At 36.4% G+C, this 13,952-nt stretch overlaps 1 protein-coding gene across 1 annotated transcript; it reads right to left on the bottom strand.

Moving 5' to 3' along the window:
• Positions 1–12,165: 12,165 nt before the first annotated feature.
• On the bottom strand, positions 12,166–13,104 carry LOC311610724 (olfactory receptor 4L1-like; the record flags this gene model as incomplete). Its single annotated transcript, XM_084862270.1, has 1 exon — positions 12,166–13,104. The coding sequence occupies one exon, from the start codon at positions 13,102–13,104 to the stop codon at positions 12,166–12,168; it is 939 nt and encodes a 312-aa protein (XP_084718396.1).
• Positions 13,105–13,952: the final 848 nt, after the last annotated feature.

Genomic DNA, 13,952 nt, shown 5'->3' with positions numbered 1-13,952 from the left:
TTTGGCCATTTGTATGTCCTCTTTGGAGAAGTATCTATTTAGGTCTTCTGCCTATTTATTTTTGGGTTATATGCCTTCGTATTGTTGAGTTGTATGAGTACTTTATATATTTTGACTATTAATCCTTTGTCAGATGTATCATTGAAAAATATGTTCTCCCATACAGTGGTTTTCCTTTTCATTTTGATGCTGGCTTATGTTGCTGTACAGAAACTTTTTATTTATATAGTCCCATTTGTTTCTTTTTTCCTTTGTTTCTTTTGCTCTTGGCATTGTGTCAGTGAATATTTTGCTACATGAGATGTCTGATATTTTGCTGTCTATGTTTTCTTCAAGGATTTTTATGGTTTCACAGCTTACGTTTAAATGTTTTATCCATTGTGAATTTATTCTTATTGTATAGTGTAAGTCGGTGGTCTAGTTTCACGCAAACACTATTTATTGAAGAGACTGTCTTTACTGCATTGTATGCTCTTTCTTCCTTTGTCAAATATTAATTGAACATAGTGTCTTGGGTTGATTTCTGCATTCTCAGTTCTGTTCCATTGATCTTGTGCTAGTACCAGGCTAAGGCTTATTCTTTTTCATGATTATTTGCTTCATTCTTCAACACTAAGGTGACTTTTGTTTAAGGGACTTTAAGGCTGGTTTTGAATTATGATTTAATTAACTTATTTATTATTAAATTGAGTTATTATTTTAAAAATTCTTCTTACCTAGAAATGAAAAAAATATTGACTTCTTCATAGGCCCAAACATCCATCTAATTAAACAAAGAGAATGAAAAATAGGGAAAATAAGTACTTACATATAAATAATAAAATGTTGGGCTCTACTTTTGTCTTTTTACCTAATATCACATCTCCATATATAAGCAATATAAACTACTATTTATTTTTCCATACTATTTATTTTTCTGATAGAATTATGAAAAACAAATGTATATAATTACAGAGAAATTGGTATTATTATTATTATTTTTTGCCTAGCCTGGTTGGCTCAGCAGTTGATTATTGACCAACGAATCAAATGGTCACCGGTTTGATTCCCAGTCCAGGTTGCAGGCTCAATCTCCAGTAGTGGTCATGCAGCAGGTAGCCAATCAATGATTCTTTCTCATCATTAATGTTTCTATTTCTCACTCCCTCTCCCTTCCTTTCTGAAATAAATAAAATAAATATTTTTAAAATGTTTTCAATTTGCACTAACCAAGACCAACATCATTTTAGAGTAATTAAGTATTACTAATCTCAAAATAACATATGGATTTAGTAACTTAAAATAGAAGAGAGAGGAGGAAAATTTTGGAATCATGAAGGACATGACAGGAGTAGAAGTGTTGATAATAATTTGTATTTTTATTTTTATCCAGTATTATTACTTTTATTATTTTACCTTATTTTTTAAACAAGTCTTTTTATTTCCTCTTTATTTTATTTTATTTTATTTTATTTTATTTTATTTTGGGTTTATTGTTCTACATTTTATTTACATTTTTCCTTTAGCATCATTTTACTTTATCTCAACTTTACCTTTATGCCAATGCTCTCTTCCTCACTTTTCCTCTTTTATTACCCTCTTCCTGCTTTAGATTTTCCCTTTTCCATCTTTTTACCCCCTGTTAAAAATTCATCCTCCTTATATATCTAATTTCTGATCCCTGGCTCTAAGTTCACACATACCTCTTTCTTCTCTTTCTGCTCTATCCAAATATTTTTTCTCTGTCCTTTTTTGTTTGTTTGTTTTTTGTTTGTTTGTTTGTTTGTTTTTTGCTATTGTCGTTTTTTTGGTTTGGTTTGGTTTTTTTATTCTAGGTTTTTTTTTTGTTTTATTTTTATTTTTATTTTTATTTTCCTTTTTTTCTCTCTGTCCTTACTTTATTCTTGATTAGATTGTGGGGTTTTTTATGTTCTTATTTGTGAGATTGTTTTTCTTTTTTTGTTTTCATTTGTCTTTTGCTTCTGTTTTTCCTCTCCTCGCTTATTATTAGTTGTTTTTTGTAGTAGCCATTCATCTCTGGGTATTTCTTGTTTGCATTTTTTGGTATCATTGGTTGTTCTATTGGAGTTTTCTCCTCATATTAATAGTTCCCCTCTCTTTTTTTAATGTATTTTATTGATTTTTTACAGAGAGGAAAAGAGAGGGATAGGGGTTAGAAACATTGATAAGAGAGAATCATCGATCAGCTGCCTCTTGCACACCCCCTACTGGGGATGTGCCCGCAACCAAGGTACATGCCCTTGACCAGAATCGAACATGGGACCCTTGAGTCCACAGGCTGACGCTCTATCCACTGAGCCAAACCAGTTTTGGCCCCTCTTCTTTTTTATTCTTTTTATTTTCTCTCTTACTTTTTTCCATTTCTCACTATCATTTTGCACTCTTTTTTTTTTTCTATCTCATAATTCTCTTTTCTCTTGTGGAAACTTTAGTTATTAGTATCATGAATACATTTCTGTTCAGTGCCTTGTGTGTTGTATTTTGTGCATTTAAATCAATGCAGGAGAGAGAGAACTACATAACCAGATACCCTAAGAAGAGAGATCATGAGGAGACAAAAAAAAAAACAGCCCTTAAATGAATGAAAAGGAGGCATCACTAGAAAAGAAACAAAATGGAGGCAAGCAATATGTCAGAGAAGAATTCAGATAAATGGTCATAAGGTTGCTGAAAAGAATGGAAGACAAATTCAACAATATATGTAAGAATCGAGAGAAGATGAAGAATAACCAAGAAGAAATAAAAAATGACATAACTGCTATAAAGAACTCAATAGAAATCATCAAAAGTAGACTAGAATAAGCAGGGGACTACATCAGTGAGTTAGAAGACAAGGTAGAAAAACTACCCAAGCAGAGCATCACCTACAAAAAAAAATGTTAAAAAAGGAGGAGAGCCTAAGGGAATTTTGAGACAACAAGAAACAAAACAACATCTGCATAATAGGATGCCAGAAAAAAAGAGGAAACTGAGCAAGGAATAGAAAATCTGTTTGAAGAAATTATGAGAAAACATCCCTCATATACGGAAGAAAAAAGCCACACAAATCCAAGAAGCTAACAGAGTCCAAAAATGAATGCCAAAAGACCAACACCAAGGCACATTATACTTAAATTGGCAAACACCAACAACAAAGTAAGAATCTTAAAAGTGGCAGAGAGAGACAGAAAGTTACCTACAAAGGATCCCCCATCAGACTAACAACTGATTTCTGAACAGAAACACCTCAGGCCAGAAGAGAATGGAATGAAATATACAAAGTCATGCAAAGGAAGAGTCTGAATCCAGAGTCTGACTCAAATAGCCTTGCTGGGTACAGTATTCCCAGCAAGGCTATCAATCAAAATTGAGGGGGGAATGAGGAACCTCATAGACAAAAAAGGACAAAGGGAGTTTATTACCACCAAACCAGCAATGCAAGAAATGCTTAAAGGTCTGCTATAAAATGAAGAAATAGGAAGTAAAGAAGAAACCCAGGGGTAAAGAATAAAAATGGTAACAAACAAGTACTTATCAGCAATAACTTCAAATGTAAATGGATGAAATGCCCCAATCAAAATACATAGTGTAGCTGAGTGGATAAGAAAACATGATTCATACATATCTGCTCTATACAGGAAACCCACCTCAAAAAAAAGGACTCACACAGAATGATGGTGAAGGGATATAAAAAGACTTTTCAGATGAATGGAAATGATAAAAAATCTGGAGTAGCAATACTTATATCTGAAAAATTAAATCTCAGAGTGAAGGACATAAAAAGACATAAAGAATGCCACTTCATAATACTAAAGGGAGCAATCCAACAAAAAGAAATAACTCTGGTAAATATATACACACCCAATACAGAAGCACACATATACATAAAACAAAACAAACAAACAAACAAACAAATAAACTTCTGGAGGCTAAGAAGGAAGATATGGACAACAATACAGTCATAATAGGGGATCTTAATACCCCACAATCAACATTGGACAAATTCTCTAAACTAAAAATTAGAAAAGCAACATCAATCCTAAAGGACTCATTAGATCAGATGGAATTAATTGACATCTTCAGAACATTTCACCCAAAAGCCACAGAATATACATTCTCCTCAAGTGCACATGGGTCATTTTTAAAGATAGACCATATGCTGGGATATAGGCAAAGTCTTCAAATTCAAGAAGATAGAAATCATATCAAGCATCTTCTCAGATCACAATGGCATAAAACTGGAAATCAACTATAATAAAAACAATTTAAAAAAATCAAAAACCTGGAGGATAAATAACATGCATCTAAACCATGACTGGGTTACCAGAGAGATCAAAGAAAAAATAAAAAGCATCATAGCAATAAAACACAATGAAAACACAACAATCCAAAATGTATGGGACAGAGGAGAAACCAAGATGGTGGCATAAGTAAACGCCTAACTGCAGCCTCACACAACAATTTCACAAAATACAATTAAAATATAAAGTGGACATTATCCAGAACTATAGGAAATTTGACTGACTGGAAAGTCTACAACTTGAAGAAAAGAGAAAACCAGAAGGAAAATCAGAGGAGCTGTAAAAGCCTAAGGTACTGAGACACAGTGTGTGCATGGGAAGAGGACGGAGCCGGAGAGGAGGCGCAGCTGAGTGTCTGGCTGGCGTTCCCTAGCAGGAAGGAGATAAAAGCTCTGGACTGTGCTGAACCCCAGTTCTGGGCGAGACCCTGTGGTCCCAAGCTCACACAGAGGGAATCTGGGCTCTAAGGCAGAAGCTCAGGGGAGCTGCAAAAGGCAGAGCCCTGGAGGCACACACATTGTGTGCAGTGGGCGGACTGTTGACTGTGCCACTGGATTGCCCTAATACAGGGGTCCTCAAACTTTTTAAAGTGGGGGCCAGATCACGGTCCCTCAGAGAGCTGGAGGGCCGGACTATATGAACTACTAATTCCTACTGTAACACCTTGGCTGCGCTCACTGCCCAAAAAACCTGGCGGGCAGGGTCAGACTCCCCTGGGGGCTGCATGTGGCCCGCGGGCTGTAGTTTGAAGACCCCTGCCCTAATGGGAAGGAGACAAAAGCTCCTAACTGCTCTTAACCCCACTTCCAACTGCACTGAACCCCAGTTCTGGGCTCAATGGGGCACAGACTAGACTGTCTGGTAGTGGGCGAAACTCAAGGGCACCTTCTTCTCAGAGGTGCTTGCAGCAAGTACTGAAGGACACTGAGAAACACTGAGACTCAGGAACCTCATAGGGTGGGGCTGAAGAAAATCTCAAGGCTGTAGGCTCCACCCTGAAACTCCCCCCCAATCCAAGCTGAGCACAGAGGCTTTTGTAATTTTCGAAGTCTAATTAAATAAGGCTGTCTTCCGGCATAGATGCAGCTGATTCTCACAGCTAATTGGCCTGGAGGTCAGTTCCTCCCAGTGATATCAACAACAAGCAAGACTTAACTACAATAAGGCTGTACACACCATCCACAAAGGGGTGCACCAAGAGTGTCCACCTCAGATAACTGGGAGGCTGACCCATTGAACCATATAGGACACCTTGACACACAAAGCCACCCTACCAACTCAGGGAAGCAGGGAAAATGCCGAGACAAGGAAACAGATCACAAAAGAAAGAAATGAGGACAAAAAGTGACTGGATATAGAGTTCAAAATCACGGTTATAAGGTTTTTCAAGAATTTCCTAGAAAAGGCTGATAAAATAAAGAAGACCTATGAGGATATGAAAAGGGATCAACTAGAAATAAAGAATACATTGTCTGAAATAAAAAATATTATAGAGTCCTAAAAACAGAATGGAAGATCACAAGAATAAAGTCAAAGATTTGGAACACAAAGAGCCAGAGGACACTCCTCCACAAAAACAAGAAGACAAGAGAATCCAGAAAGTTGAAGACAATGTAAGAAACCTCTGGGAAAACTTCAAGCAAACCAACATCAGAATTATGGGGGTCCCAGAAGATGACAGAGAGCAAGATACCAAAAGCATATTGAAAGAAATAGTGGTAGAAAACTTCCCCCACCTGGTGAAAGAAATAGACTTACAAGTCCAGAAGAGCACAGAACCCCAAACAAAAGGAATCCAAAGAGGACCACACCAAGACACATCATAATTAAAATGCCAAGACCAAAAGACAAAGAGAGAATATTAAAAGCAGCAAGAGCAAAGCAGGTAGTTACCTATAAAGGAGCAGCCATACTATTGTCAGCTGATTTCTCAACAGAAACCATTCAGGCCAGATGGGAATGGCAAGAAATATTCAAGGTGATGAATAGCAAGAACCTACAGCCAAAAGTACTCTACCCAGCAAAGCTATCACTCAGAATCGAAGGCCAGATAAAGAGCTTCACAAATAATAGAAAACTAAAGCAGTTCATCACTGCCAAACCAGAATTATATGAATTGCTTAAGGGGGTTCTTTAGGAAGAGGAAGAAAATAAAGATAAAAATTATGAACCACAAATATGTAACTATTAACAAGTGAATCTAAAAACCAAGGGAATTAAAAAACCTGATGAACAATATTAACTGTTGAATATAATAGAATCACAGGTATGGAAGGGGAGTGGACTGACAATTCTTGGGGAAAAGGGGAGTGGGGAGTGTGGGAAGAAACTGAACATAAACTGTACACCTATGGATGAGGACAATGGGGGGTGGGGAAAGGGTAGAGGGTGGGATGGGAACCTGGTGGAAGGGAGCAATGGAGGGGGAAAAATGAAAAACATTTGTAATAATATGAACAGTAAATATTTATTTTTTAAAAATTAAAAAATTAAAAATATACTAAACCTAAAAAATAAAAAATTAAAAAAAATGTATGGGACACAGCAAAAGCAGTCTTGAGAGGGAAGTTCATAGCTCTCCAGGCCTATCTCAAAAAACAAGAAAAAGATACATCTGCATGTGGACCATGCTCCTAACACTGGGTAATGAATACTGCTACTATGAGTCCTAAAAATCCCATGTGCTCTGCCTGTACATTCCACCCTCTCTTCCCTCGACCCTAAAGCCTCGAGTGACCACTGATCTTTTGACTGTCTTTGTAGCTTTGCCTTTTGTAGTTTTGCCTTTTTCAATGTCATATAGTTGAAACACACAGTATTTAGCCTTTTCAGGCTGGCATATTTATGCTCTCTGCTTCCAAATTCTTTTCTTTTCAACTCACCTGATCAGGCCCATAAAATAGCTCTTGTCAGGATAATCAATAATATCAATAATCTTTATTAGGTCTCCTATGTGATTCCTGAGCAGCATCTGAAACAGTGGATCACTGCCTTCTCAGGAATCCACTTCATAGTCTCCCTCCACCAAACCAGCTGTTTTCTCAATTTTCTTTGAGAGTTTCTCCTTAGCTGTCCAGCTTTTAATTTCATCTACATGTTGATTAACTCTACACATATCTTTCTTATGAACTCTAGGCTCCTGTCCCATAGCCAGCATCCTATGCCACTGCCACAGCTCAACTTTAATGTGTTAGTATCACCTCACACATAATATTCCAGACTGATGCTTCATCCCCCTTTCCCTACCCCACAACCAATCTTGGTGAATTGTGATTCCATCCTTCCAATCTCTTGTCCAAAATATTGGATTCATACTATGTTAGAAACATTTTCTCTTATATTACACATGCAATATATTAACAAGTCTTTACTAGCTCTGTCATCACAAAACTGCTTGAATAGATGATCTCTCCTTCAAATTCTACCATCTGGGCCCAAACCATCTTCTCTTATGGCTGTAGCCTCTTTACTAGTCTCAATTTGGTTCTTGTTCCATTTTAGTTTATTTTTAGCTGAGCATCCAGAATCACCTAATGAAAATCCAGTAATCTCCTCTTCTTAAAACTCTCAATAACTTCCATCTTACTTAAAATAAGGAATAAAGTTCTTCCTTGTTATCTACCATAAAGGTCCATGTAACCCTTTCTCTATTTCAACTCCTCTCAGATTCCTCTCTCTGACCTCTCATTCTACTCCATTCCACAATGTTCAGCCCTACTGGCCTCTTGCTCCTAGAATGTTCCTCATTGTCCCCGCCCCTCCCAGGACTTTGGACTTACTTTTTCCTCTGTCTGGAAAGTGCTTTCCCAAGGTGTTGATTGGCATGATTCACTTCATAATTTATTTCAGTTCTTTCCTCAAATATCACCTTTCCATATGAGACCTTCCCTGACTACCCTCTTCAAATTTGCAACCCACTCTCAACAATTCTCCATTTCCCTCTTCCCTGCATTACTTTTGTCCACAGTATTTATCACCCATTAACCTGATATATGTTCCACATATTTATTTTATTGCCTGTCTTTGTCCATTACAGTATATAATATCCAGGAAAGCAGGAAGTTATTTATTTGTCAACTGCCTGGCACAAAGTTGGAGCTCATAAATATTTATTAAACAAATGAATGCTAATATATAAAAAGGCAGGGGCCGTCACAAACAAAACTACCAGATGGACAACTGAACAGCAGGCTGCATGGGTCAACCTGGCCAGCAGGGAGGGCACTTAGGAATGACAAGGCTGGCAGGGGAGGCCAGCTTGGAGTGACCAGGTTGGCAGGCAGAGGCAATGAGGGGCAACCAGGCTGTTGGGGGGGCGGGCAATTAGGGGTGACCAGGTTGGCAGGCAAGTGAGTGGTTAGGAGGAAGCAGTCCAGGATTGTGAGAGGGATGTCCAACTGCCAGTTTAGGCATGATCCTCTAGGAGTCCTGGATTGGAGAGGGTGCAGAATGACATACAAATGACTCCTTGCTTTCATGGATATTATATACTATAGTGGGAAAAGACACTCCTCCGTCCTGGCTAGGTAGTTCAGTGGGTTAGAGCATCATCCTGATACACCAAGTTTGTGGTTTGAGTCCTAGTCAGGACACATACAAAAAAAATGAATTAATGAATAAGTGGAACAACAAATTGATCTCTCTCCCTCTAAAAATCAATCAACAAATAAAAATCTTAAGTGCTCCTCAACCCTATGACAATGGACACATTGCCTTTTCCATCTACTGCTGCTACTTGTGGTTTAGATTTCATGTCCCAGGAACTGGTCCTTTTTGGCCTAATAAATCCTTTCTTTTAAAAAAGGCTTTGCCAGCAATTGTTTGCTGATTTATTGATGGTAGTCATTCTGGCAGGTGTGAGGTAATAGCTCATTGTGGTTTTAATTTTCATCTCTCCGATGATTAGTGATGTTGAGCATTTTTTCCATAATATCTATTGTCCATCTGTATATCCTAGACAAAGGCAGAAGCATGCTGATAATTAGAATAAAGGGGGAGTTGGGGTAGGGTGGAGGTGGACAAAGGAGGGGGAAATAGGGACAACTGTAATAGTTTCAATAATAAAAATAAAAAGATTTTCAGCCATGGAAGTTAAGATTTTTTTTAAACAATATCACACAATATCCTGTACCTTATTTTTAACTTTCCATATATCTTGGGGAATTTTCTATGTTAAGAATTTCTTAACTCTTTATATGGTTGATTATTATTCAATTGACAACAAATTATTATCAACACTTCTACTCCTGTCATATCCTCCATGATTCCAAAAATTTCCTACTCTTTCTTCTATTTTAAGTTCCTAGATCCATATGTTATTTTGAAATTAGTAATACTTCATTTACTCTAAAATTATGTTGTTCTTGGTTAGTGAAAGTTGAAAACATTTTAAAAATATATATTTTATTGATTTCAGAAAGGGAGAGGGAGGGAGAGATAGAAATATTAATGATAAGAAAGAATCATTGATTGGCTACCTCCTGCATGGGATCGAGCCTGCAACCCAGACTGGGAATCAAACTGGTGACTTCTTGGTTCCTGGGTTGATAATCAACTGCTGAGCCAACCAGGCTAGGCAAAAAAACTTAAGACCAACTTCTCTGTAGTTATATATATTTGTGTTTGATAATTCTATCAGACAGTAGACTTTAATCCTAGTTAAGTGAAACACAGTGTGACAAAATAAATAGTAGTATATATTGCTTATATATGGAGATATGATATGAGGTAAAAAGACAAAAGTAGAACCCAATATTTTATTATTTATATATATGCATTTATTTTCCCTTTTTTTCTTTTTCTTTGTTTAATTAGATAGGTCTTTGAACTTATGGAGAAGTCAATTTTTTTGTTCCATTTCGAGGAAAGAAGAAGTCTGTTCAATAAGAAATCAATTTAATAATAAATAAGTTAATTAAATCATAATTCAAAACCAGCCTTAAAGTCCCTAAAACAAAAGTCACCTTAGTGTTGAAGAATGAAGCAAATAATCATGAAAAAGAATAAACCTTAGCCTGATACTAGCACAAGAAGAGGCATATAGATCAATGGAACAGAACAGAGAATGCAGAAATCAACCCAAGACACTATGTTCAATTAATATTTGACAAAGGAAGAAAGAGCATAAAATGCAGTAAAGACAGTCTCTTCAATAAATGGTGTTTGCGTGAAACTAGACCACCGACTTACACCATACATAAGAATAAATTCACAATGGATAAAACATTTAAATGTAAAGCTGAGAAACCATAAAAATCCTTGAAGAAAACATAGACAGCAAAATATCAGACATCTCATGTAGCAAAATATTCACTGACACAATGCTGAGGGCAAATAAACAAAGGAAAAAAGAAAAAAGAGACTACATAAATAAAAGCTTTTATACAGCAACATAAGCCAGCATCAAAATGAAAAGGAAAACCACTGTATGGGAGAACATATTTTTCAATGATACATCTGATAAGGGGTTAATAGTCAAAATATGTAAAGTACTCATACAACTCAACAATAGGAAGGCAGATAACCCAATAATAAGTAGGCAGGAGACCTAAATAGACAATTCTCCAAAGAGGGTATACAAATGGTCAAGAGACATGAAAAAATGCCTAAAGTCACTAATAATCAGAGACATGGAAATTAAAACAACAATGAGGTACCACCTCACACCTGCTAGAATGACTGCCATCAATAAATCAACAAACGATAAGTGCTGGCAAGGATGTGGGAAAAGGGAACCTTAATAGACTACTGGTGGGAATACAAACTGGTGCAGCCACTATGCAAATCAACGTAGTTTCCTAAAAAAATTTAAAATGTAACTACCATTTGATCTAGTGATCCCACTTCTAGGAATATATCCTAAGAAACCCAAAACACCAATCAGAAAGAATGTACGCATCCCTATGTTCCTAGCAATACAATTTACAATAGCTAAGAACTGGAAATAGTCCAAGTCTTCATCAGTAGATGAGTGGATAAAAATGCTGAAGTATATTTACACCACGGAATACTACACAACTGTAAAAAAGAAGACGTATTTGTTACTCTTTAAAACAGCATGGAGGGACTGGGAGAGTATTACACTATGTGAAACAATCCAGTCAGAGAAAGACAACTATTAAATGAGCTCACTTATATGTTGAAACTAATGAACATAATAAACTGACAAATAAAATAGATCCAGAGACATGGAAGCACACAACACACTGAGGATCCTCAGAGGGAATGCGGTGGGAGAGGGAAGAGATCAACCTAATAACTTATATCCTTATATGATTAATCCATGAACACAGGCAATAGTGGGGTGAAGGCCTAGAAAGGGGCAGGGGGGGAGGAAGGGGATCTAGGGAGGAAAAAGGGATATCTGTAATGCTGTCAACAATAAAGATATATTTTAAAAAGAAGAAATCTTATCTACCACCATCCCACATTAGAACATGAGATGAAAATTAAGTTCTCATTCAATATAATTAGAATATGTTTGGATTAATGGAACCTCTGGCATTCTTCTTGCTCTTCATTCATCTTTGTATAAAATGAAATTGTAACATGAATATATTTTCCTCAAAATTTTGACATATTACCTTGTCAAATAAGAAGACTAAAGTTCTAATTAGTTATATTTATTTCTTCACTAGTACTGTAAATATATATTGAATGCCTATGTTAAACGTACTCAATGATTTTATGTCTGTTTTGCTGCAGGCTGCTAATTATCATTATATGGTATTACTGCACTGTGACCATTAAAATATTTTATTATCAATTTTTTCTGTACTGGTTATGATTTTAACATAAGAAGAGTAAAACCACATGTTATGTACAATCTATTCAAGTTCTGTTAGCATAGTATTTGAAAGTAGTGTTAATTTTATTGTGCTTAAATTTAGAAGTTCTGCTTAGAGCTAACAAGTAGGAACTGTAATTTTTTCATGGCCACTTGCATTTCCTGATTTCTCAGGGTATAAATGATTGGATTCAGGAAGGGTGTGATAACAGTGTAAAATACAGAAAGGATTTTATTGCCTGCAAAGCTACTGAATGGCCAGGCATAGATAAAGATACAAGGTCCAAAGAACAGAGTGACCACAATGACATGTGCAGACAACGTGGACAGAGCCTTGGAGAGCCCTACAGGTGATCTCTGCCGCACAGTGACCAGGATGACAGCGTAGGAGACCAGCAGGAGGATGAAACAGATAAGTGAGAGCAGCCCGCTGTCAGCGATGACAAACAGTTCCAGGGTATATGTTTTCATACAAGCAAGCTTAATCACAAGGGGGAGATCACAGAATATATTGTCTACCACATTGGGGCCACAGAAAGGCAAATTCACTACTAGTACCATCTGGCTCATGGTGTGTATAAACCCAATTATCCATGAAAGGATCACAAACCCATTCAGCAAGCGACGGCTCATGACTGTCCTGTAATGCAGAGGTTTACATATGGCTACGTATCTGTCAAAGGCCATAGCTATCAAAAGCGTCATCTCAGCACCCCCAAAGAAGTGCATAAAAAACATCTGGGTCATGCAGCCCCATTTGGAGATGGTCTTGTGTTCAGCGAGCAAGTCTGTGATCATCTTGGGTGTGGTGACAGTGGAGAGACACATGTCCAAAAAAGAGAGGTTCCCAAGGAGGAAGTACATGGGAGAATGAAGGGTGGTGCTCAGTGTCACTGTGACTATAATGAGGATGTTTCCCAGTGCAGTAGCACTGTAGACCAAGGAGAATGTCACAAAGAAGAAAATCTGAAGTTCCCATCGTCCAGAAAACCCTAGTAAAATAAACTCAGTCACTACAGATTCATTTTTGAGATCCATTTACTCAAATCAGAAAAGTCCCAGAAGTTCTTTTCTACAAAAAGAGTAAAAAAAATAGCCACAGTTAGTACCAATGCTTTTCTATTTCTATTTAATGAATAATAGTTGGTGATATGAGAGCATCTGAACTACATCAGCATATCACTATTTATAATTTAAGTTTAGTTTATTAGTCAAATCACTTAGTAACAATATTCTTATAGTTACTCAGTAATTAAAGAGCATTTGAAGAAGTGAAATTTTGTTTTCTACTGTATTCTATCAAATAATATTCATCAATTGATCATGAATTCATCACTAATGTGTTCATGAGGAAAAATTAGATAAGTAACTAGATTAATATTTATTTTGCCTTTTTATTATAATCTTCTTTATGTGTCACCCTTTGACATTATGTTATCTGAATATATGGAATTAAGATTTGGAGATGAGGGAATTGTATTGTCCTATATCTCTGAGGTAATTTGCAAAGGTTACTCTTACCGTTCTAAAATAAACAAGGTACACACACAAAATTAGAAACTAATTTATGCATTTAAATGAGTCTTTGAATTCATTAAAAATAATTTTGCTTTTTGGTTTCTGTTGTGTAGTATATTGAGAGACATGGGCTCAGCCGCAGATATTTTTGTGCTTGTTTTCAATGAGGAGTGTGTGTATTATGTGTAAGTGTACATATATGATGTTTTATGAATAAATAATGAAATAATTCAATCCTAACATATAGATTTTGCCAGGCTGTAATATATCATCCTAACTCTTATCACTCTTCTGCTTTTCTCAAGAAGCTTTCTAAAAATATTTCTTTAGTTCTATACTTTATATGCCTATTCTTATATTATAAATAT

Source organism: Pipistrellus hanaki, assembly GCF_964339955.1.
Source record: "Pipistrellus hanaki genome assembly, chromosome: 1".
Classification (NCBI taxonomy): domain Eukaryota; kingdom Metazoa; phylum Chordata; class Mammalia; order Chiroptera; family Vespertilionidae; genus Pipistrellus; species Pipistrellus hanaki.
This window is presented reverse-complemented; position numbering and strand designations above follow the sequence as displayed.